Source organism: Leptonychotes weddellii, chromosome 15 (assembly GCF_054177405.1).
Source record: "Leptonychotes weddellii isolate Sample4059 chromosome 15, ASM5417740v2, whole genome shotgun sequence".
Taxonomy (NCBI): domain Eukaryota; kingdom Metazoa; phylum Chordata; class Mammalia; order Carnivora; family Phocidae; genus Leptonychotes; species Leptonychotes weddellii.
In genome coordinates, this window is record NC_138383.1 from 43,442,288 (window position 1) to 43,467,524 (window position 25,237).

General features: G+C 46.8%; 2 protein-coding genes across 6 annotated transcripts in view; one reads left to right on the forward strand and one right to left on the reverse strand.

Moving 5' to 3' along the window:
* Positions 1 to 16,014, forward strand: part of PIGL (phosphatidylinositol glycan anchor biosynthesis class L) — a 101,291-nt gene extending 85,277 nt beyond the window's left edge. Inside the window, exons 7-8 of one of the 5 annotated variants that reach the window (XR_014140613.1) lie at positions 14,739 to 15,422; positions 15,915 to 16,014. Coding sequence is in view for 4 of the 5 variants with exons in the window: in XM_006735978.3 (XP_006736041.3) it covers positions 2,885 to 3,061 (177 nt within the window). In the remaining variant the exon portion in view is untranslated. Of the gene's footprint in view, positions 1 to 2,884; positions 5,489 to 5,732; positions 5,839 to 14,488; positions 14,685 to 14,738 lie in introns of those variants that run through there. The other 4 variants (XM_006735978.3, XM_081805677.1, XM_081805678.1 and 1 more) reach the window with 4 other exon arrangements.
* Positions 5,835 to 19,165, reverse strand: CENPV (centromere protein V). Its single transcript, XM_031030871.2, has 5 exons — positions 18,765 to 19,165; positions 15,951 to 16,049; positions 14,678 to 14,747; positions 7,695 to 7,809; positions 5,835 to 6,235 (listed from the first exon to the last, which is right to left on the reverse strand). Exons 1-5 carry the CDS (start codon positions 19,139 to 19,141, stop codon positions 6,111 to 6,113), a joined length of 786 nt encoding a protein of 261 aa, XP_030886731.2. The 5' UTR covers positions 19,142 to 19,165; the 3' UTR covers positions 5,835 to 6,110.
* Positions 19,166 to 25,237: the final 6,072 nt, after the last annotated feature.

Genomic DNA, 25,237 nt, shown 5'->3' on the forward strand with positions numbered 1-25,237 from the left:
ATCATGACCTGAGCCGAAGGCAGTCGCTTAACCGACTGAGCCACCCAGGCGCCCTGAATAAAATTATTTTAAAAATATATTAGAACAGGGTGTCTGGGTGGCTCAGTCAATTAAGCGTCTGCCTTCGGCTCAGGTCATGATCTCAGGGTCCTGGGATCGAGCCCCGCATCCAGGTCCGCATAGAGCGTGGAGTCTGCTTCTCTCTCTCCCTCTGCCCCTCCCCTTGCTTGTTCTCTCTCTCTCAAATAAATAAAATCTTTTTAAAAATTTAAAAAATAGGGCGCCTGGGTGGCTCAGTCATTAAGCGTCTGCCTTCGGCTCAGGTCATGATCCCGGGTCCTGGGATCAAGTCCCACATCGGGCTCCCTGCTTGGCGGGAAGCCTGCTTCTTCCTCTCCCACTCTCCCTGCTTGTGTTCCCTCTCTCGCTGTCTCTCTCTGTCAAGTAACTAAAAATCTTAAAAAAAAAAAAATTTAAAAAAATATTAGAACAGGGCACCTGGGTGGCTCAGTTGGTTAAGCGACTGCCTTCAGCTCAGGTCATGATCCCAGGGTCCTGGGATCGAGTCCCACATCGGGCTCCTGGCTCAGCGGGGAGCCTGCATCTCCCTCTGACCCTCTCCCCTCTCATGCTGTTTCTCTCTCGCTCACTCTCTAATAAATAAATAAATAAATAAATAAATAAATAAATAAATAAATAAAATCTTTAAAGTATATATATATTAGAACAGGAAATATCAAAGAATAGCGAAAATATAAATATTAAAAAGGACAGAAATGTGATGCCTGCCTTTCTGTATATTAAAACATATAAACCCACTGCAATCAAAACAGATATTAAAAAAAATAGAAGACAAAATCTGGACACAGATCCCAATTATATGAGAACTACTATATGATAAAGGTGGTATTTTATTTTCGGTTTTGTTTGTTTTGTTTTGAAAGTAGGCTCCACACCCAGCGTGGAGCCCAATGCAGGGCTTGAACTCACGACCCTGAGACCAAGACCTGAGCTGAGATCAAGAGTCAGATGCAGGGCACCTGGGTGGCTCAGTCGTTAAGTGTCTGCCTTCGGCTCAGGTCGTGATCCCAGGGTCCTGGGATGGAGCCCCCGTCTGGCTCCCTGCTCTGCAGGAAGCCTGCTTCTCCCTCTCCTACTCCCCCTGCTTGTGTTCCCTCTCTCGCTGTCTCTTTCTGTCAAATAAATAAATAAAATCTTAAAAAAAAAAAAGAGTCAGATGCTCAGGGGCACCTGGGTGGCACAGTCAATTGAGCGCCCCACTCTTGGCTTCCACTCGGGTCGTGGTGTCAGGGTCGTGGGATTGAGCCCTGCCCCGGGCTCTGTGTCCGGACGGAGTCTGCTTGAGTTGCTCTGCCCCTCCCCCTCATGCTCTCTCTTTCTCTCTCTCTAAAATAAATAAATAAATCTAAAACCACAAAAAAGAGTCAGATGCTTAACCGAGCCCCCCAGACACCCTGATAAAGGTTGCATTTTAATTCAGTGAGAAAGCATTTAATAAATGTGTATAGTCGGTCAGGCATTTGGAAGAAGACAAAAACATCCTACCTTATACCAAATACAAAAACACATTCTAGATGAATTATAGATTTACATGTAGAAATCGAAATATTAAAATATCATTTAGGAAATTTCAGAGACTAAATGCATATGTACCTTGGAGTGGAGCAGACCTTCCCAGCCAGGCTGGAAACCCAGAAGATGTAAAGGAAAAGACAGGTATTTCACAACAAAAAATTTTAAAATGTTGTAACAGGCAAATCTAAATGGCCAATAAACATCAGCCAAAGTAGTAGCCAGAGTTTGCCAATGAAAGCAAAAATGAAAATCCATTTTTCGGGTGCCTGGGTGGCTCAGTTGGTTGAGCGACTGCCTTCGGCTCAGGTCATGATCCCGGAGTCCCAGGATTGAGTCCCACATCGGGCTCCCTGCTCGGCGGGGAGTCTGCTTCTCCCTCTAACCCTACCCTCTCTTGCGCTCTCTCTCTCACTCTCTCTCTCTCTCAAATAAATAAATAAAATCTTTAAAAAAAAAAAATCCATTTTTCAGGGGCTCCTGGCTGGCTCAGTCGGTAGAGCATGTGACTCTGGATCTCAGGGCTGTGAGTTTGAGCCCCACGTTGGGTGTAGAAATTACTTAAAAATAAAAATTAAAAACGAAAGAAAAGAAAATCTATTTTTCACTGAAGGTGGTGATTGGAGTAGGGTGGGAGAGGTTTCTAGTAAGGAAATTGAAGACTACAGAGGACATGAATAGGTATTTCTTTCACACACACACACCCTAAATGGGAAAAAATAAATCACACTACTAATTAAAGAAACACAAAAGAAAATGCCACTTTTCACTTTTCTAATTTGCAAAAAGTTCTATAAATAATAACGCCCAGTGTTCTGTGGGTGAGGGTATGGACACATATATTCTGCTGGAGGAATCACAAGATGGTAGAACCTTCTGGAAATCAGTAATATTAAAAAAAAATTCAAGATGTACGTATCCCTTGACTCTGCAATTCCACGTGATGCATTTATTCTCAAGAAATAGAAACTAGGGGCGTCTGGGTGGCTCAGTCGGTTAAGCGTCTGCCTTCAGCTCAGATCATGATCCTGGGGTCCTGGGATCGAGGCCCAAGTCGGGCTCCTTGCTCAGTGGGGAGCCTGCTTCTCCCTATGTCCCTCCCCCAGCTCGTGCTTTCTTCTCTCTCTCTCTCTCCCAAAAATAAATAAATAAAAAAATCTTAAAAAAAAGGAATAAAAATCCCCCCAAAAACAATATATATCTTTTAAATGCTAATACATACATTACAAAACATACACAGAAAATACATTTTAAAAGGATAAATTAAAATTCCAACATTTTCTTCCCACAGATTAATGGAGCGTTTCCTGGAGGATACATATCTTCCCCTGGGGACCAGCCATGTAGTCTGTTGGTGGTAAAAAGCATCAAGGTTGGCTGGTGCAAAAAAGAATGTGTAAAGTCAGTGAATTCTCTGAAAAGTGACCCTATGTCAACCCTCATGGAGAGACAGAACGGGATGGAATAGCCACTGGGGCTACAGAATGTTTATGTTCTTGGGACCACAAGAGGTTGGGGAACAAAACCAGTTCTAGTTTGGTCAGAGGTCTTGGTCTTGGTCAAGGCTGAGTCCTGCTTGTCCCCACTGTGCCATTCTCACCCCCATCAGTGGGGCTCCCGTCCCTTTTCTGATAGTATAAGGAAAACCCACACGGAAAGTGGCGTCGACAGTAATTAAAAACTGATTAGCATGTGGTCTAATGAAGTGCACTTGGGGAGAGGTCTGAGGCGTTTGGAAGAGGCAAGGTCATACGGGAAAGAATTCTGGTTATCTATAAAGAGTTCACCGGAGCCTACAAGCTCAGAATGCTCAGGTGTGACTTCTGCCGTAGATCAGGACCAAGTCCGTGCAGGTGGTCATACAGCGGGAGCATTGCTGCTTGGAAGGAAACGCCAGCCAACAGCCAAAGCGGGCTCTCTGCGAGCCCATGTGTTAACCTGCAACCAGAACAACCACACTGTCCCATAGTGGAGGCCGCTCTTCCTGCCCTGGGAGGGGGGATGGAGGAACCAGCCTTGAGCTTCTCGTCGGTCACAAGAGCAAGCACCAGCCCTTGGGCCTCCAGCTTTAAAGGGAAGGTTGATTTCAGGAAAGAAAAAAAGAATCTGAAAGAATTCCCATCACTTGGATATCCACTAACTCAGCCAGTTGAGGCTGACCTGGGGAAATTCTTGGGGAGTCTTTAGAACCATTTCCTTCCTCTAGTGAATGCAGAAGATATACAACAAAGATCTCCAAATATCCAAATGTATAAAGAGGCACGGGAAAGGATGTTCGTTGTCAATATTCACTGGAGAGGAAAAACTGGAAACCCAATTTTCCATGGAAAAAAACCAACCAGTTAAATAAACTATCTCCATACTATGCAATTCTAAATCACAGTCAATAATGAGGATATGTGTACTGATATGGAAAGACCCAGATGTCATTAAAAATGCAAGCTGCAGGGCACCTGGGTGGCTCAGTCGTTAAGCGTCTGCCTTCGGCTCAGGTCATGATTCCAGAGTCCTGGGATCGAGCCCCGCATCGGGCTCCCTGCTCCGCGGGAAGCCTGCTTCTCCCTCTCCCACTCCCCCGGCTTGTGTTCCTGCTCTCGCTGTGTCTCTCTCTGTCAAATAAATAAACAAAATCTTTAAAAAAAAAAAAAAAAAAACTTTTTTAAGAAAATGCAAGCTGCAGAAAAGGCACAGGATGACTCCACTGAGGTTTCTGAAAGGTACACAAAAGTATGTTTTCACGCAATCTTGCAATAGGAAAGGTAGATCGGGTACTCGTGTTTTCCCTGTATAATTTCTCACCGGCTCTTTCTAGCCTTAAAGTAAACATGCTGTCAGCCGACTTGGAAGAGGTGATGATCACACAGAACCCAGTCCATCTGTTATTTCTCTCCCTGTTCCTTCTCCTTGGCTAGTCTACGTCACAAAGTCAGTGCATGATTCATCAGTCTCCCTAAACAAAGAGCGAATGTTTATTAAGCATGTGCCGTTATGTATATACTCAGTGTTTGGTAGCGAAAGGAATGCTTTGGGCAAGTTGACCTGATTAAAATAAGCAGCAATGGGAAGCAAGGTGGGTGGGGGGGCAGGGGAACCAGTCAAAAGACTCCGTAGCGGGCCAAATGTTCCTCTCCTGTTCAAAGTTGTTCAGGGCTTCCCTAATGCCTGGAAAATAAAGGCCAAATTCCTGAGCTTAATATCCAAGACTGTCCACAGTCCGGCTTCTGACACATTTTTCTGATCTCTTCTATTACTTCCTCCCATCGGAAGCTTCCCGTCCAGTCTGGCTTTACTCGGGGCCCCGACCTCTGTTCACACACTTTTCCATTTGACCTTCCTAAGTCTCGCTTCATTTATTTTTTTTATTTTTTAAAGATTTATTTCTTTATTTGAGAGAGCGAGAGAGAGAGTACATGAGAGGGGGGAAGGTTAGAGGGAGAAGCAGGCTCCTCGCCAAGCAGGGAGCCCGATGCGGGACTCGATCCAGGGACTCCAGGATCATGACCTGAGCCGAAGGCAGTCGCTTAACCAACTGAGCCACCCAGGCGCCCTCGCTTCATTTAAAAATAGAGACTCCAAGTTGTTGTTCAGTGGGTATAGAGATTCAGTTTTGCAAGATGGAGAGTTCTGGAAGTTGGTTGCACAACACTCAAGTTGGTTGTACTCAACACTGCTCAACTGGACACTTAAAGATGATTAAGACAGGGGGCGCCTGGGTGGCTCAGTCGGTTGGGCGTCTGCCTCCGGCTCAGGTCATGAACTCAGGGTCCTGGGATCAAGGCCCGCGTCAGGCTCCTTGCACAGTGGGTAGTCTGCTTCTCCCTCTCCCTTTGCCCCTCCACCAGCTCATGTCCTCTCTCTCTGTCAAATAAATAAATAAAAATCTTAAAAAAAAAAAGACGGTTAAGATGGTCAATTTCATGCTATGGGTATTTGACCCCAATTAAAAAAAAAAATCAGAAGCTGATTTACCTTCAAAAAAAAAGACTCCAGTGATAGTCTCCCAATTCTTTCCTAACCAGCCCTCTCTCTCCTCTGAACTCCTAGGGCTCTTATGTTTACAACTCATGTGGCTTTCGATCTTGCCCAGTCTTACAAGTGTTTCATAACTATTCATTTGTCTTCTCATCTCTCCCCGCCAGTTTGGTCGCACACATTTTAACAGCGGTCGATAAATACCTGCGATTAAATGCCTGGCCTCAGAACCAAAATCAAAGTGCAGAGAAAATGACAAACCACAGTGATTGCTTTCATGTTAAAAATATTTATTTTTCTAAAAGATCACACAAAAGTTGAGAAGAGAAAGGATGTCGACTAGCCTACATCAAAATCTGGGCTGAAAGGACAAAGAGCTGCCTAAAGAAGCTGGTGGCTGAGCCAACTGCGGAGATCGGGGTGGCCGCGGGCCGACGGGACCAGCGGCCTGGGTCAGCACACTCCGGCCCCGCCAGCGCGCGGTGGGCCCTGCATGGCTGCTGGCTCCCATCGTTCCTCCTTTTCGGGAAGCGAGAAGCAGGAGCTCACTCCTTAGACATGTTCTTGATGGTCTTGTGCTCCTTCATGGCCTTTTCCCAATCGGTCCCATTGAACTCCTCAATGACCACGCTCCGCACGGTGCCCTCATCCAGGCAATGTGGGGCAATTCCTGGGGGGAGGTGACACAGAAAAAGGAAGGTCCCAGGTGTGAACGAGAGCGGGGCCTGGGCTGGCTGGCGGACAAACCCACACCTGCAAGCATCGGTGGCGATCCACTGTTAAAGCTTACGACCCCACAACGTCAGCTTCCCGGCTCCCTTTCCTTCCTGGCGCGTGGGGGTCAGACTTCCTAAGCCAGGGATGCCAGGGCTGGATAGCACTCAGTACCTAGCTGAGAGCACAAAGTACCAAGATCCAAGCCTAGAACAACCTCTGACTGGCAGCCTGAAGAATTCACCGGCCTTGTCCAGGGTTTTAATAGAACTTTCTAAGTATTAAACACCTGCCCACCTTTATAGGATTTTCTACTTTCCAAAAGCCTTTCTTGATTCTTAAGGCAGGCAGGCAGGCCTCTCCAAGTGGTACATGAAGAACACACAGGAGCTGCTAAAGAAGTGGGGTGGGGAGGGGGCGCACGGCTGGCTCAGTCCATGGACCACGCGACTCTTGATCTCAGGGTTGTGAGTTCGAGCCCCACATTGGTTGTAGAGATTGCTTTAAAAAAAATTTTTTTAGAGATGCCTGGGTGGCTCAGTTGGTTAAGCGTCTGCCTTCGGCTCAGGTCATGATCCCAGGGTCCTGAGATTGAGCCTTGCGTTGGGCTCCCAGCTAAAGTGGGAGTCTGCTTCTCTCTCTCTGCCCCTCCCCATGCTTGTTCTCTCTTTCAATTAAATGATAATTCTTGGGATGCCTGGCTGGCTCAGTCGGTTAAGCGTCTGCCTTCGGCTCAGGTCATGATCCCGGGGTCCTGGGATCGAGCCCCGCATCGGGTTCCCTGCTCAGCGGGGAGCCTGCTTCTCCCTCTGTCTTCCGCTCCCCCTGCTTATGCTCTCTCTCTGACAAATAAATAAAATCTTTAAAAAAAAAAAAAGGAAACAAGATTCCTTGACTGCTACTTTCCACACCGCAATTGGTGTCATTCCCCCCTCAGATCCAGGTTGGACCTGAAGAGGAGGGGCTTGGGGACTTTCATTGTTTATATTTTAAACAAACTGAAAAACCTTTTTTTCAAACAGAATCTTTCCTAACGGCATTATCAACACTCCTCACTCTTGCCTCCTTCACTCCCTGAACCATCCTCGGGGTGGAAATTCCCTCCCTTACCACCCCGCCAGCCCCCCCAAGGCCCATCTCCTCTCCTCCCTCTATCCCTCAGCGTCAGCCCCCAGCGACCAGCAAATGAAGGCAGGATCTGGATGGGTGACCAGAGGCAATCTTCTCTCCCATCACTGGGAAAGAGCGTTGCTGAACAGCCCTGTTCTTCTAAGACCCCCACGTGCACAGGCCCTGCCAAGCAAGAGGCAAGCCAGAGAGGGCAGCGCCCGGCCTAGCAATCGGCATATGAACCCGGGGCAGCCGCAGGTGTCCCCGTGTCCCCCCTGCACGGGCAGCCGGCCCCCTTCACTCACCGAAGCCTCCGGGGTTGGAGCGCGGAGTATAGAAACTCTGGACGCCGCACCTCTTACAGAAGGTGTGCTGAGCTTTGTGCGTGTTGAACGTGTATGTGGTTATGCTCTCGGCTCCCTACGGGGGGAACAGGCGAAAGAGATGTTCTCCTTTTACAAAGAGTGTTTTTTGGTTTTTTTTTCCGGTCATCAAAAAAAATTACATCTTTTAAAAGGCTCCATGGGGAGGGGATCCCCTTCTGTAGAGCTCTCAGGGTTATGAGGACATGTCCAACCTCCCACAGAGATAGAGGCGTCTGGAGGACAGAGACCCGCCTACACTGCCCAGAGCCACGTCAGGCCGGAGCCGGGCGGCTCGCAGCTTCTCTTAGTCAAGTGCACACAGGATGACTCAGCCTTGAGCTGTCCCAGCTCCACCACAACACAGCGCGTCCTGTCCACGTCAGGGAGTGAAAATGAAAACGCCTGCCTCCTAGGCCTCAGAGGGGAGACAGGTCACCTTAGCGACGGGCTCTCCATGTCCCCGAACAGCACTGCTCGAGATCTGGAGACAACTGTTGACTGTATTTGAATTCACGTACAAAGGACAAACCAGGAAAAGAATATTTGCCAGACGTCATAGTCACAGGGCTAATTTCCTTAATGGAGAATATAAATGGGAAACTGGGCAAAATGACAGAGAAGAAGGAAAATAAATCACTCCTTCACCTATGAAATGATATGCACACTCAGAAACGGCAATGAGGTTGTTTTTTTTTTCACTGTCAGGTGGGTATGAATAAAAAAAAGTTGGTTAACTTGGTACCGAGTATGTGGACAAACGCACGCACTCACATATCAGTCACGGGAATAGAAATTGGTAAAATCTGGCAACATCTACCAACATTTAAAAATGTACACATCCTTTAACACAGCAGTTCCACTTCTAGGAGTTTATCCTACAATCAAAATTCCATATGTGTCCAATGACACGTACATAGATATTCTAGCACTGTTTAAAACAAGGCTAAAGGGGCACCTGGGTGGCTCAGTCGGTTGAGCGCCCAACGCTTGGTTTCAGCTCAGGTCATGACTCAGGGTCATGAGATCAAGCCCCGTGTCGGGCTCCACTCTCAGTGCGGAGTCTGCTCAAGATTCTCTCTCCCTCTCCCTCTGCCTCTGCCCTCCCCCCACTTGCTCTCTCTAAAAATAAATAAAATCTTTTTTTTTAAAGATTTTATTTACTTATTTATTTATTTGTCAGAGAGAGAGAGAGAGAGCACAAGCAGGGGGAGAAGCAGGCTCCCTGCTGAGTGGGCAGCCCGACGCAGGCCTCGATCCCAGGACCCTGAGATCATGACATGAGCGGGAGGCAGACGCCCAACCGACTGAGCGACCCAGGCGCCCTAAATAAAATCTTAAAAAAAAAAAAAAAGACAGTTCTACTTCCAAATACTAATATGGAACAACCTCCAAGGTTAAACGTTAAGTGAAAAAGCAAGGTATAAAATAATTTGTACAGTATATTATCATTTCTATTTTTTTTTACCATTTCTATTTTTTAAAGAAGGATGTACCTTGGCCTGTACATACATATATATATATATATACACACACACACACACATTCATATGCATGTTTCTTTACACATATATTTATAAAGAAATAGCCAAGAAACAGTGGTTTCCAAGGAGAGAAACTGTGTGGCTGGAGGGTCAGGGGTGGAGGTTCTCACCAGAGTTAGACCTTCCCATCCTTTCCGCGCAGCCTGCCACCCAGCACCGCAGGACAGAAAGACCCTCAGAGCTCTGTGCCTCCCGTAAAAACAGCTCTGAGTCGTCATGCCACTACCCAGAGAAGCAGCAAAGAACAATTGCTAAGTGGTCCTAAACCACCCAGAGTCATCCGACCGGACACTTTCCCCCAAGAAATGATCGGGGGCAGTGGGCAGGGAGGGGCTGCCTCACACTTCACCTTGTTCCTTACTGGAGGTCACTCGGCGACATTCAGACTCTCATCCGCACAGTATTCCATGCACCTGCCAACCTGACTCCGCCACCCACGGCCTGTCACCATCACACTGCCATATACTCTACCTTTCTGGCGACTTCTATTTTCTTGCCCCAGCGGAAACCGCCAATGACCGCCCTGCTGGCCGGTCTAATGGTTGCTTTTCTTGACCACTAGATTCGGAACTGGTTCCTCTTAACCTGACCTCTCAGTACCAGTCCTTCCATTTTGAAACAGGGGTCTCTGAGGACAGCACACTCGACCGACTTTCCTCCTTCTGAGGCCCCTCTGTTCAACCCCCCGTGAATGTCGGCGAGCCCCAGGGCTCTGACCTCGGCCCCCTCCCGTCACCGGCCACACCGGCAGCCAGCCGGCCGCACGCAGCCTCTCAGCTCTCAGCGTCCAGGAGCCAGCCACTCCGGGAGCAGAAGCAGCGGATCTGCACGCTCTCAACGCCAGACGTACGCACCCAGCGGCCCCCGGCCCATCTCTGTCCCTGTGACTGCTGACGACATCTCAACTTTTCCGAGAAAGAGCCCCCGATGCTCACCCTGCCTCTGAAACGGGGGTTCTCAGCGCGTGGCCCCGGGACCAGAAGCATCACCGTCACTGGCGACCTCGTAGGAAAGGTCGATCCTTGGGTCCCGCTCCCAGACCCAGAGAATCGGGAGTGGGGCCCAGCAAGCTCCCTAACGTGCCCTCCACGTGATCACGCACTCGCTGAAGTCTGAGAGCCACTACTCTGAAATGAATCTCAAATATCTGTTTTGTTTCCATCTCCGTGACCGCCACCCGAGCCCGCATTCCCATCGCCTCTCGCCTAGCCACCCCAGCAACCTCCTAGCTGCCTCCCTGTCACAGCGGCTGCCTCCCCACACAGTCCGTTCCCCACCCAGCGGCCAAAGCCAGCTCTGAAAGCACTGAAGCAGGCCTGTCACTAGCCTGCTCCAAACCCTCCGCGGGCTGCACACTGCACAAAGGATAAAAGCTGTGTCAGGGCGCCTGGGGGGCTGAGTTAAGCCTCCAGCTCAGGTCTGCTTCTGGGGAGGCTGCTTCTCCCTCTACCCCTCTCCCCACCCCCCCGTGCTCTCTTCTTCATTCTGCTCTCTCTCTAATAAATAAATAAAATTTAAAAAACAAAACAAAAACCAACAAAACATCAAATCACTCCTTCAACAGGCTGGGGCCAAGTATGGTGCTCTAGGGCACCAGGAAATGCACTGATAAGCAGGCCCAAGGAGGAAATAAAGGGGGGAAAGTACCAATTCCGAGACCCAAGACCTTATGGCTGTACCTGGTGGCGCCTTCAGGAACCATCCGTCACGGACGCTCAGGGGCGAAGCTGAACTGGGGCCATAGCCTCCAGCATGCTTCCGAGGAGAACAACTGGCATTCTCTGGGTGTACGGGGAAAACAGGGAGCAGTGTGTTACCCAAGGGTCCCCCTCGTCCACCAGGCACCCACACGAAGGATCAAGAAAAGGAGACAAAGTGGCCCCAAGTGTCTGGGATTAAATCTCACTCACTAGGAAAGGCCAGGACTCACGCATTCCTTCACTCAGTTAGTGGTTCCTCCCAGACACGGAGTGCCTATTCAACGCCAAGCCTGCAAGGCCAGGAGCTGGTCAGATGTGACTAAAGATGACGCTCGGAGACCCCAACGATTTTACAGAGGAGACAGACGTGGAAACACACCATTACACCAAAGAACAGTGAAGTCTGTCAGACCACAGTGGGGGCGAGGGGAACCAAGGATGGAATGAAAGCCCCAGCCCACCCCATATTAGCGACACTAGGCCAAAAGTCTTTTCTTTCTTTTTTTTTTTTTAGATTTTATTTATTTGTCAGAGAGAGAGAATGAGAAAGCACAAGCAGGGGGAGCAGCAGAGGGAGAGGGAGAAGCAGGCTCCCCGCCAAGCAGGAAGCCAGACGAGGGACTTGATCCCAGGACTCCAGGATCACGACCCAAGCTGAAGGCAGACACTTAACCGACTGAGCCACCCAGCCATCTTGCCAAAAGCCTTACTAAAAAGCTTGTATTCTTTTTTTTTTTTTTAAAGATTTTATTTATTTATTTGACAGAGAGAGAGCGGCGAGAGAGCACAAGCAGGGGGAGCACCAGAGGGAGAGGGAGAAGCAGGCTCCCCGCTGAGCAGGGAGCTGGACACGGGGCTCAGGACCCTGGGATCATGACCCACGCCGAAGGCAGATGCTTCACTGACCGAGTTCCCCAGGTGCCCCAAAAGCTTGCATTCTTTGACCAGCGATTTTATTTCTAAGAAAATTGATCCGAAAGAAATAACTTCTAAATTACCAGAGATTTATGCACAGGGAGGTTCACCACAGTGTTGTTTATAATTGGGGAAAAAAAAAAAAAAAGGCACCCGACCTAGAAGTTTAAACATAGGAAACTGCTTCTGGTACATTCACATAACAAAATATCCTGTGGGAAAAAAAAAGTGCTGCAAGTACAGGACTAACAGCATAAGTAAATTAGGAAAGGATTGTGGGGGAGAAAGAGATTCGGGGACCGAGGGGCAATGGAGGGAAGACTTACTTTTGTACCTTTCAAAAATGTGTACCAAGCACAAGAAAACTCCCCGAAATAATAAAGTTACAATTTTTTAAATCAGCAAGACCCATCAATATACTGCCTACAAGAGACTCACTTCAGACCTCAAGATACATGTAGATGGAAAGTAAAGGGATGGGAAAACACTGACCATGCAAATGGAGGCAAAAAGGAAGCGGGGGTAGCAACATTGCCATCAGACCAAAGAGATCTGAAAACAAAGACCCTAACAAGAGACAAAGGACACTACGTAATGACAAAGGGAACAATCCAACAGGAGGACATAACGGTTGTAAATATCAATGCACCCAACATGGGAGCACCTAGATCCATCAGGCAACTATTAACAGACCTAAGGAAATGGACAGTAATAGGTAATAGTAGGGGGCCCTAACTCCCAATTCCATCGATGGGTAGATCACCCAGACAGAAAATCAACAAGGAAACAGTGGCTTTGAAACTTTAATAATTTGAGCAAACTGGAGTGAGTCCACTTCTGGGCCTCTTGATAGAAGAGATTCTATGGATCTACATCTCTATCTGACCATGTTAACACTCCCTCGATGACTGTGTGCATAGAAGAAGCTTTCATATTGAGTGGAGTTACTTTTTCCCACTTCATTGTTCCCTGTGGACATTATTTTAGCTATTTTAGGGCCTGTGTATTTCCATGTGAATTTTACAGTAATCTTGGGGTACCTGGGCGGCTCAGTCAGTTAAGCAACTGACTCTTGGTTTCAGCTCAGGTCATGATCTCGGGGTTGTGGGATCGAGCCCCTCTTTGGTCTCCATGCTCAGCAGAGAGTCTGCTTGAGATTCTCTCTCCCTCTCCCTCTGCCCCTTCCCTGCTCATGCTCTCTCTCTTTCTCTCAAATAAATAAACAAATCTTTAAAAAAATGTATAGCAATCTTGTATATGTCTGCAAAAGCCTTCCTGGGATCTTGATAGACATTGCATTAAATCTATAAACACTGTGGGGAGAATGAACATCAATACTATGTTGAGGTTCCCAGCCCATAGACATATGATGTCTATCCACTTATTAAGTTCTTCTTTAGTAACTTCATCGGCTTCCTGTAATATTCAGTACATAGATCAGGGACATGTTTTGTTAGTTGAACACCTACCTATTTAATTTTCTTTCCATTACTTGAAATGGTATGATGGTTTTAATTTCAGTTTCTTAGTATTCATTATTAGTATTAGACATGCACTTGATTTTTAAAATTGGGATATAATTCACATGCCATTAAATTCACCATTTTAATGTCAGAGCCAGAGAAGAGGTGGGCAAAATGGGTGAAGGAGGTCAAAAGGTACAAACTTTCAGTTCTAAAATGGGCATGGAGGGGCGCCTAGGTGGCTCAGTCAGTTGAGCGTCTGCCTTCGGCTCAGGTCATGATCCCAGGGTCCTGGGATAGAGTCCTGCATCGGGCTCCTTGCTCAGTGGGGAGCCTGCTTCTCCCTCTCCCTCTGCCCCTCCCCCCTACTTGTGCTCTCTCTCTCTCAAATAAATAAATAAAATCTTTAAAAATAAAATAAAACGGGGGCGCCTGGATGGCTCAGTCGTTGGGTGTCTGCCTTCGGCTCAGGTCGTGATCCCGGGGTCCTGGGATCGAGCTCCACATGGGGCTCTCTGCTCAGTGGGAAGCCTGCTTCTCCCTCTCCCACTCCCCCGGCTTGTGCTAACTCTGTCAAATAAATAAATAAAATCTTTAAAAAATAAAAAATAAAATAAAATGGGCATGGTGACTATAGTTAAGAGCACAGTTGTTGCATATTTGAAAGCTGCTAAGAGAAGAAATCTTAAAAGTCCTCATCAGAAGGAAAAAAATTATTTTTTAATTACGTATGTTGTCAGACATTAATTACTTAATTGTGCTGATCATTTTGCAATATATACAAATAATGAGTCATTCTGATGTACCCCTAAGACTAATAATGTTACATGTCAGCTGTACCTCAATAAAATTTTGAATTCACCATTAAAAAAATTTGTTGAAGATATATATCCTTCATTGGGAAATGATAAAAGTCGATCATAGACCAGAACAAAAGGCAAAATCCTATCTTGATAACGACATATACAATGTCATAGTTAATATTATTTAGCTGTATTTACCCAGGTAGAAAATAATGCACAAGGATATACACCTATATATATCAGTGGTTACTTTTGGTTGATAGGATTTGAGTGATCGTTTACTTTTTGGTTCCATTTTTAATGTTTTCACAGTAATATCAAGTATGCATCCAAAATATAAAGGGGAAAAATAACATAACCTTTCAGAAATACACGTGAAACCCAGGATGACAAGGACAATGGAGCTCCCAGAAGAGGTCCTGCTCTGCTCCCTTCCACCTGACCCTCCCTGGGGCACCTGCTGTAAGCCAGGGGCTCCTCACGCCTGCTCTTAGTACTAACCTTCAGGAGCTTGAAGCGAGAAGCCGGGACAATGAAGTGTCTATTCTGCTTCTTCTTGCAGATGCTGCAGCTACAAAAACACAGAGGAATTCTCAGGTTATAAACAAGCATCTGTACCCTCTGGGGGCCCAACGGGGCCCAACCCAGCATGTCCCGAGAGCCGGCTGACCCCAGAAGGGAAGCCCCTTTCGGCGCCATTCAGGGAAGGGGGAGCCCAGGCAGATGGACAGGCCTCTGCTCGGCAGTCAAAGCCACGTACCCCTCGGAAAGCCAGGCCCGTCACAACCACATCCCTGCTGCCCATCCTCCCCCCACCCCGATTATTACAGTGAAGGGAACTGTTGGATTCTAGAGACGTTTGCAAAACAAATATCAGGCGTAGCTCCAATCTACTTCTCTGGGATACCCCGACACCAAAAACGGACAAGGAGGCCTCCGTTTCCCGCTTCCCTCCTCTGTCCATCACAGAAAGCCTAGCTCTGAGTCAAATGGGTCCTCCGAATTATCACCTTCGGGATGAAATCTAAATCCCCTTTTCAGTCCGTCTTGACAAAAATTCCTGATTTCATGCAGAATTCTCTAACAGGACTGGATCCTGTCGAACAAGGAGGTATGTGCTATTGGTTCAGATGTCACTGTCCTTGTTCTATCACAACGCCTGGGAAGGTGCTAAAAGGCGACCGTCCTCAGATCCTGGCAGAACCATCTGCCTCATCTAGAACAGAGCCAGAAGGCCTGGAACATGGTAAGCTTCCCGGGGTATACACCCTCTGCTCATTTCCCCTCCACCTGTGCCCAGCTCTGGACTCCTATGAGGACTCTGCCCACCCAAGGCTTTTCATTCAGTCCCCCGGGCTGACCTATGTCCAGAGATCACCACTCCCCGTCACCCCACCAATGGTACGGTCTGAGGGGTGACACTGAGGGGCAGAAGCTGGAGGACCCTACTCTGTGTCCCCTGGGGCTCTGCTGTAGGAGTGAGCTTTCTCTTTCTCACACACACACATGCACAGAGCAGGCCCAGTTATTTTTAGCGCCCCCCCCATGTTTCAAAAAAAAAAAATCTTATTATTGAAAACACCTAGCACATATGAAAGGAAAAAAAAAAATAGAACGACCTCGTACGCCGCCGTCACGCAGTCACGTGAGGCCAACAATTATCAGCTCCCGGCGGGGCTGTTTCATAGGCAGCCTGACTCCCCACATGCTGCTCGAAGTGCTGCGTTTGAACTCTTAGGTCCTTCCAAGCAACTTGGGAAGAGAAAACACTCACTTGCAGTCGAAGATGTGCAAATCGGCTGAGGCCCAGACTTCGAAGCGAACCGCTCCACAATGGCAACCGCCCGTGTGCTTCACCAGGCCCTGGTATTCACTGAATGAAACCACAAAAAATCAGAAAGATAAGGATTTCTGAATAGTCGGGCAGGACCTCCGCGCCCTAGCTCCCGCTTTTTCTCTCCCTCGTTGTTGGAAGAAGGAAGCAAGATGGGACAAAAGTCTTCTCTACACGACAGCCCCATGTACCTCTGCTTTTGAGGAGGACATACTGGCAATTAAATAAATAAAAGAAAGAAAGAAAAGAAAAGATTCAGTGCCTTCTTTCCTCTGACCTCTCTTTTTTCTATTTCTTACATTCCGTGAAGCTGCAAAATAAAACATTCCGAAAATATGCGAAATGGGAGTTGGGTGGAGGATCCTAATCCCACACTCAAACATTTATATGTCAGATACCTACTAAGATTTTTTGTGAGCTAGGCACAGGGGAGAGAGCGAGCAGTAAACAAGATACAGCGGACGTGTTCCAGGCCTACCAATCACATGCAGTCATCAAACAAATTACCCAAACAATATTTAAGGGGCTGTGATAAAAGCAGGCAGCTATGAAGAAGTACGACGAGGAGACCTGAGGCTGGTGGTTTGGAAAAGCCTTCTTCTGAGAAAGGCTCTTGGAATTTTGCTATATTCCCCTCCAGGATTTTGCATAGGCAGGACTCTTTACAGAGCTCTACGTACACATTACATACTATTTTAGTCCTCTCAAAACGTATATAAGCCAGGCCCTTGGTTGAACATTATTAAGTTTGAAAAATGTCAAACTGCGCTCCAAAAGGGCTGAAAGCTTCTCAGTAATGAGAAAATATTTCACCCCACCCGCTCAAGCAATGATTACCGGAAAAATAGCTTGCGGCAGTTTTAATTTGCATTTTTTTGATTCATAAGACCGAATGCTTTTCCCTGTTTCTTTCCAAGTTGAATCGGTTAACTTGATGTATTTAAAATCTTTTCTGCATACACAAATAATGCTCATTGTAAAAAAAAAAAAATTAAAACACTACACTTGATAATGTTAAAAAGGAAAGCCTCTGGTAATCTTAACACCTGGAGGGATCCACAGTTAACTATTTGCTATATACTCCTCCAGACTTCTTTTTTTTTTAATTCTTATGTTAATCCCCTACATTACATCATTAGTTTTAGGTGTAGTGTTCCATGATTCATTGTTTGTGCATAACACCCAGTGCTCCATGCAGAATGTGCCCTCCTCAATACCCACCACCAGGCTAACCCATCCTCCCACCCCCCTCACCTCTAGAACCCTCAGTTTGTTTTTCAGAGTCCATCATCTCTCATGGTTCCCCAGACTTCTTTCTATATGGTAACATTTTAACAAAAACAGTGCAGAGTTATGCATTCTTTTTGCATGTAAGTTAAGTGAGTGAGTTTGGGTTATTTAAATAAATGTACGTACTCACACCAATCTAATGGGTAAAAAAAAAATCTTGTCTTCTATCAACGTTTAAAAATCTTTTTTCCTGACCATTTATCAAGTTTGTTTTAAAGTAAAAATTTACTTCAAATTTGAGTTTTACATTTCTGAGAATCTTTATATCCCCTTAGCAACTGGTGGCTCACCACAGGGGCTCAAAAATGTTTAATGATGAATATAAAAAAATGTTCAGCCCATAATCCAAGATGATAAGTCAGAAAGTGAAGCGCACAGAAAACCAAGTATTTTATCTCTGAGAAGACTCACCCTAACTAAGAGAATTGCTTCAGGATTAAGGACAAAAGAACATTTTTGTTCAAGAAAAGGAGTAACCCTCAGGTTGTTATGCAAGTGTTAGGTTATCCTTGTTTTCTTCTGTGATTTCGATCGCTCTTTGTAATTCACAAAATAATGGACGCAGAGATAGATTATCGGGGTACTAAAAATATTTCTCTGTAGCACAACTGTTCTACAGGACAGAGATCTAGATGCTATCACATTTGGAGACAACAAGGCAGTCCTTGCCAGAGTTAATAGCTCATTTCGAACATCCCGGACACTCTGAAATCCTCCCCTGGCCATCTAAGGACCTGGATGGAGGTTCTTCTCCTGCAGGAGCGAAGCTGGGGGAGCGCGAAGGAGAGCGAGCCACCCAGGAGCAAGTCGGCGGAGAGCGCAAGGCCTCCCTCTCCCCCCCGCCCCCCGCCTTGGGTACCCGCGCCGCTGTTCAGAATACCGAGCATCTCTTTGCGCGCGCTTCTCCCGGGGATCAATACCCCCTCCCCCGCACTCCGCTCGCTCCCAGGGAACGCCTGGAACAATAACGGGATCTCGCCTCCCGGTGGGTTCAAAACTATCCAAGCTTTTCTCCCCCCTCGCCACCTCTCTCTCGCACCCACGCTCCCAAAAAACACGTGCGCAAATATAAAAAGCGAGTCAGGTAGGCGCAAAGTCGTGGGGTTTATCTTCTTCTCGCTGGGAAAGGCCCCCGCGCCCTCGGCGCGCCAAGACGAGAGACAGCGTCCCGAGCACGATGGCTGTCCCCGGGAAAGACCCTTTGTGTCCCAGGACGCGGCGCGGCTCTCCACACGCTCCCGGGGCGCAGCGCCCCGTCCGGTCCAGGGCCGCAAGCCCGCACCCAGCCAAGGCAAGCGGCCGTGCGAATGAGGGACGCGCCCGGGGCCACCACGGGGCCACGCGTCGGTCACGGTGCTGGAAAGACGGAGGGCGGAAAAGCCGCCCCGGCCCGCGCGACAGCCGCTCCCGCACCGAGGGGGTCCGCGTGGCGCCGACTCCCGCGCCCGGCCCGGCCGCACTCACAAGGTGTCCAGCAGCAGCTTGGCGGCGCCCTCGAAGGTGAGCCTCTGTCGCTTCTGGAACGTCTCCCAGCGCTCCCGCTGGTCGCCCAGGTCGGGCAGAGTGGCAGCCGGGGTGGCGGGGGTCGGCGGCGGCGGCGGCGGCGGGAGCGGCGGCGGCTGCCCCGGGCCCACCTCCCGGGCCCGCGGCGACGACTGCCTCGGCCGCCGCTTCGCCGACGGCTGCCTCGCCGCCGCCGGGCTGTCGCCCCCGGCCTGACCGGTGGAGCGCCGGGCGCGGCTGGCGCTGGGGGCCGAGGGGGCGGCCGCGGGGGCCACGGAGGCTCCGGGCCCCTTCTGCCCGCGTGGCTTGGCGGCCGCGCCGCTCCTCGCCCGCCGCATGGCTCCCGCAGCCGGGCGCGCAGGCCTCAGCGCCCGCGCGTCCCCGCCGCCCCGCGCGCCCCCGCGCCGCCCCGCGCGCGCCCCCGCCCGCCAGCCCAGCTGCCCGCCCAGGGGGCGCTGCACCCGCGGCCGCGACCCGGCCCGCTGCACCTGGCCGCCGCCGGGCTGCACATCACAGACCCAGCTCGCCCGCGCGCCTCGGGGCCTGCACCTGCCCGCTCCATCCCACAGGCCTCCGCTCCCGACACCCAGAGCCCATTGGCACCTGCGGAGGCGCCTCCGTCGCCTCTGAATCCAGAGGGCTTCTTCCTACCTTCCTGACCTGGGGAGTCCAGGGTCAGCCCTGATTTCACACCCGCACCCGGGCGGCCAGGCTGGGGTAACTTCGTCTCCAAGATGAGGGCAGTACCTACCTTGCGGGAGCCATCGTGCCCTGAAATGAACTAACGTGCCTAAATGGCCAGGCACCTGCTGTCAGCCAGGCAAATAGCGGCTGAAACCTGCTGTACCTCTTGGTCTCTCTGACCGAATCATAAAACCGTGTCTTGAGGATTTCGATGTCCAACAGATTCTTTAAAATGCAATAAATGAATGAACCGCACCAAGTTCCATTGTTATGGGAACACAGCACCAAAGTTGCAAGACAAAAATCACAAGAACTACTGATGGAACCCAGGTATTTTCTAAACCTATTCGTTGCTCTATTTTATTTGTACCTTCAAAGAAATGACATTTTCTTTTACTTACTTTTCTACCGTTTTACTTTCTACTTCCGTAATTTCAACTTTCCTCTTTATTAACACTATTTTTATCTTATTAGTTCAATATTGAATTAAGTAGTTTCTTTGTTTTTAGTATTTTTTGGTAATCACAGTATTAATGACTATAGATCTTCCTCTGAGTGTGGCTAAAGCTATGTCCATTAGTGTTTCATATGAAGTGCTTTTTCTTAAAAATTTCCAGACAATATGTAGTTTGTTTTTCCTGTTTTCTTTATTGAAGGTGTAGATAGTTTACGTAAAGCAAAATGCACATTTTAAAAAATTTATTTGAGAGAAAGAGTGCACAAGCAGGGCGGAGGGGCAGAGGCAGAAGCAGACTCCCTGCTGAGCCGGGAGCCCAACTCCGGGCTCTATCCCAGGACCCAGACATCAGGACCTGAGCCACCCAGGCATCCCAAAATGCACATATTTTGAAAGCAACGCTTATGTAACCACTACCAGTTCAAAGATAGAGCATTCTCAGTGCTCCAGAGAAAACAGGGGATCACTATCCTGACTTCTATCACATAGGTTAGTTTTACCTATTATTGAATGTCATTTAAAAACAGCTTGTTTGGGGGCGCCTGGGTGGCTCAGTCGGTTAAGTGTCTGCCTTTGGCTCAAGTCATGATCCCGGGGCCCTGGGATCAAGCCCCTCCTCGGGCTCTCTGCTCCAGGAGGAGCCTACTTCTCCCTCCGCCTCTCATGAATAAATTTTTAAAAAAATTATTTTTTTAAGATTTTATTTATTTAAAAAAAAAAAGATTTTATTTATTTGACAGAGAGAGACACAGTGAGAGAGGGAACACAAGCAGGGGGAGTGGGAGAGGGAGAGGCAGGCTTCCCGCCAAGCAGGGAGCCCGATGTGGGGCTCGATCCCAGGACCCTGGGACCATGACCAGAGCCGAAGGCAGACGCTTAGCCGACTGAGCCACCTAGGCACCCCTTGTCAGTGTTTTTTAAGGTAGCCCTTCTGCTATGTGTACAGTGATATCTCCTTGTGGTATTCTTTGCATGGTCTTGACCTGTGGAGATGTGAAGGACCTTATCATGTGCTTTTTGACCATTTGGATATCTTCTTTTGTAAAGTGCCTGTTGACAGACACTCCTCTGAGAATTAGCCCATTTTATAACCTGGGCTGTTTGATATATAGGAGTTCTTTATGTCTGGATAGGAGTTCTTTGCCATACATATATATATATTTAGAATATACACTCCCAGTTGTGGCTTTCCTTTTCACTTTAATATCTTTTGGTGAGTGGAGATGTTTTTATTTTATGGTTAGTGTTTTTCGTGTCACGTTTAAAAAAAAAAACTCCTACCCCAAAAGTCATGAAGATTTTCTCCTATCCTTTCATTTAGAAGCTTTTATACTTAAGTGTATGACCCATCTTGAATTAATTTTTGTATATAGTGTGAGGCAGAGGCCAGATTCATCTTATTTCCATATAGATATCCAGTTGTTGATCTACCTTACACCAAGACCACTCTTCTTGAAATCAGAGTAAGCCCTCCAGATTTGCTCTTCTTTGAGATTGTCTTAGCCTTTCTAAGTCCTGTGCATTTCTATATACAGTATAGAATCAGCTGTTGGGGCGGCTGGGTGGCTCAGTCAGTTGAGCATCTGCCTTCGGCTCTGGTCATGAGCCCAGAGTCGGGAGATGGAGCCCCGCATCAGGCTCCCTGCTCAGCGGGCAGTCTGCTTCTCCCTCTTCCTCTCACCCAGGTTCGTGTTCTCTCTCACTCTCTCAAATAAATAAATAAAATCTTAAAAAAAAAAAGAATCAGCTGTTAATTTTTACAAAAAAGTCTGCTTGATACTCTATGCTATCAACCATACTCCTATGAAAATCTCCCAGTTCCTCAAATATTCCTAACTTCGTTCCTTTAATTTTTTTTTTAAGATTTTATTTATTTGACAGAGAGAGACACAGCGAGAGAGGGAACACAAGCAGGGAGACTGGGAGAGGGAGAAGCAGGCTTCCCGCTGAGCAGGGAGCCCGATGTGGGGCTCGATCCCAGCACCCTGGGATCATGACCTGAGCCAAAGGCAGACGCTTAACGACTGAGCCACCCAGGTGCCCCAATTATGATGTCTTTAAAATAAAATCCTGGGGCGCCTGGCTGGCTTAGTTGGTAGAGCATGTGATTCTTGATCATGGGGTCATGAGTTCAAGCCCCATCTTGGGCATAGAGTTTACTTTAAAAATAAACAAACAAAGTCCTATTCATGTTTTTTATTTTTAAATTGAGCTAAGTCTTACATCTCCTGAAGTGTTTTTACATACATGCGCAGCTTGTAACTGCCACCCAGATCCAAATATGAAATATTCCCAGCATCTTAAAACAGTTCTCTGTCCTCCTTCTCAGTCAATCCTCCCTAAGGAAAATCACTACTCTTACTTACTACTCTTACTTCATCCCCATGATTTTGAACTTCATGTAAATGAATTCACAACAATATGTACTCATGTGTATGACTTCTTTTACTCGGTGTTATATCTGTGAGTTTCATCCATGTACCCATGGTTCATTCATTTTCTTTGGGGTATAATATTCCAGTCTATGAATATACGATCTTTTATTTATTCTTTCTGTTGTTGAAGGACATTTAGAGTGTTTCCAGTTTGGGGGTATTATAATAAGGCTACTGTGATTTTTAAAAATTTTTTTTGATAATCTCTACACCCAATGTGGGGCTCACACTCACAACCCTGAGCTCAAGTCAGACGCTCTTCCAACTGAGCCAGTCAGGCACCCCGCTATAATTTTTCTTAAACAACCATTCTATTTTTCTCAAGATCTCATGATACAGCAGTTGTGGAAGGACTTGGCCAGACAGTTCTGGCTCAGGGTCTCTCATGCAATCCCACTGAGATGTCCACTGGGGTCAAGTCTGATGGCTCAACCAGAATCGACATCAAAGATGGCGTCACTCACATGGCTGGCAGTTCATGCTGGCTGACGGCTGGAAGACCAATTGGGCTATCACCTCGAGCACATTGCCTCTCCATATGGCGTGGACTTCCTCATAACATGGTAGCCTCAGAGAATTCAGATTTTTTATTCTTGGCAGCCCAGAGCTCCAAAAGTGAGAGAGCTAGTGTACAAGGTAGAACTACCAGGGTATTGTACGTATGTGTGTGTGTATATATATACACACACATATATGTATTTTTATATCAAAAAAAGAAAAGGGGCACCTGGGTGGCTCAGTTGGTTAAGCGTCTGCCTTCTGCTAAGATCATGATCCCAGGGTCCTGGGATCGAGTCCCACATTGGGCTTCCTGCTCAGCAGGGAGTCTGCTTCTCCCTCTCCCTCTGCCCCTCCTTCCTGCTTGTGCTCTCTCTCTCAAATAAATAAAAATCTTAAAAAGAGAGAGAAATACATAAACTAAAATCTTAAAAAAAAAAAGTAAAGAAAAGCCTGCTAGGATTTGGGGTTGAAGTTGCATTGAATCTATAGACCAACATGGAAAGAACTGACTTCTTAACAATACTGTCTTCCAATCCATAAATATAGCTCTCCATTTATGAGAGTAAAGATACTTATTTAATTCCTGTCAACAATGTTTTGTAGTAAATTTAATAATCTTTTGCTAAATTTATTCCTATTTTGATACTATTATACATGGTCTTTGAAAATTTCATTCTCCAGTTGTTTGTTGCTAATATATAGAAACAATTGGTTTTTTGGTATACTGACCTTGTAGCCACTGACTTTGCTAAATTCATGTATTTGTCTTAATAATTTTGATTTCCTCTTAGACCTGAGAAATTGTTTCTTAATTCCCAAGCAAAATTTTAGAAAACCATTCTGTGGTTGATTTCTATTTATATTGGGCTATAATTAAAGTTTTCTGAATTTATAGAATCTCCTGGGTTTTTAAAATTTATCATCATTTTCTTTATGGCCAGGTACATAATTGATATCTATGGACATAAAGAGTGTATATTCTCTGTAGATTAGAAAGTGCTCTTAGTGTTAAATCAAGCTTACAAACTATAATACAATTCCTCCATGATTTGCTTTTTTTGCCAAATTAAATGAAATTCAGTTAAATTGTGAAAATGAATATTATTTATTCATTTATCTGTGTCTGGTGCATAAACATCTATGACTCTTAGGTTGTCTTTACAGATTATGTATCATTATTAATTTTACTTACAAGTATGGAAAATGTATATTTTGTTACATTACACATACATGTACAGTATCATGTGTTTTTATTAATAGCCTTTTTGCACTTTTTAATGTATCTGGTCTTAATTTAAATTTTATCTGATGACAATATCTCATTCCTGCTTTCTTTTTGTTTGTAGTTTTTTTAAAGATTTTATTTATTTGAGAGAATGCGCACAAGCAGGGGAGGGGCAGAGGGACAAGCAGACTCCCCACTGAGTACAGAGAGCCTGAGACGGGGCTCCATCCCAGGACCCTGAGATCAGGACCTGAGCCAAAGTCAGTTGCTTAACCAACTGAGCCACCCAGGTACCTCTTCTTATTTGTATTTTTATGATCTGTATCTGTCCATGCCTTTGTTTTCAAAGAGAGAGAACAAGCAGGGAGAGCAAGAGAGGGAGAGGGAGAAGTAGGCTCTCCACTGAGCAGGGAGCCCAATGCCCAATGCTCGATGCTCGATCCCTTAACCCTGCGATCCTGACCTGAGCCGAAGGCAATGTTTAATCGACTGAGCCATCCAGGCGCCCCCTTTTTAACACTTTTAAATGCAAATCATTAACAGGTGGGTTTGTAACAACTCAATCTGTTGTCTTTGGTTTTTTAAGTAGGAGAATTGAGCTCATTTACACTTACTAAGCTGGAATCTTTGTGCTTTATTCTATCCATTAATTTACATTCATTTTAAACCTTATCTTACCTTGTCTTGGTTCTTTTTATTTGTATTGGCTTGGAAAAGTTTCTTTTCTTTCCCTGTTTGCCCTCCTCTTAATCTGACAGTCCTAATGTTTGTCTGAATAATGCTGGTGTTTCCCTCTCCTTACGTAGTAATTATGATGAAACCTGTATTCCTCTAGTAATATTTCAAATTTATTAATGAACATAGCTCCCAAAACATTTTACCCACTCATACCCCCACCTCTTCATCTAGGTTAAGAGTTTAGGGGCCCTTGGCTGGCTCAGTCGGTAGATCATGCAACTCTTGATCTCTCCGGGTAGTGAATTTGAGCCCACATTGCATGTAGGGATTACTTTAATAAATAAATCTTTTTTAAAAGTTTACAAATTGTCGGGGCGCCTGGGTGGCTCAGTCGTTGAGCGTCTGCCTTTGGCTCAGGTCATGATCCCAGGGTCCTAGGATCGAGCCCCGCATC

What these genes read in the sequence shown, in the direction of transcription:
- CENPV (XM_031030871.2), bottom strand. Translation starts at nt 19,141, where the DNA reads ATGCGGCGGGCGAGGAGCGGCGCGGCCGCCAAGCCACGCGGGCAGAAG. An exon ending in AAGCTGCTGCTGGACACCTT is followed by an intron (nt 16,050 to 18,764) that starts GTGAGTGCGGCC and finishes GGTTTCATTCAG; the next exon opens with TGAATACCAGGGCCTGGTGA. An exon ending in TTGCACATCTTCGACTGCAA is followed by an intron (nt 14,748 to 15,950) that starts GTGAGTGTTTTC and finishes GTGTTTTTGTAG; the next exon opens with CTGCAGCATCTGCAAGAAGA.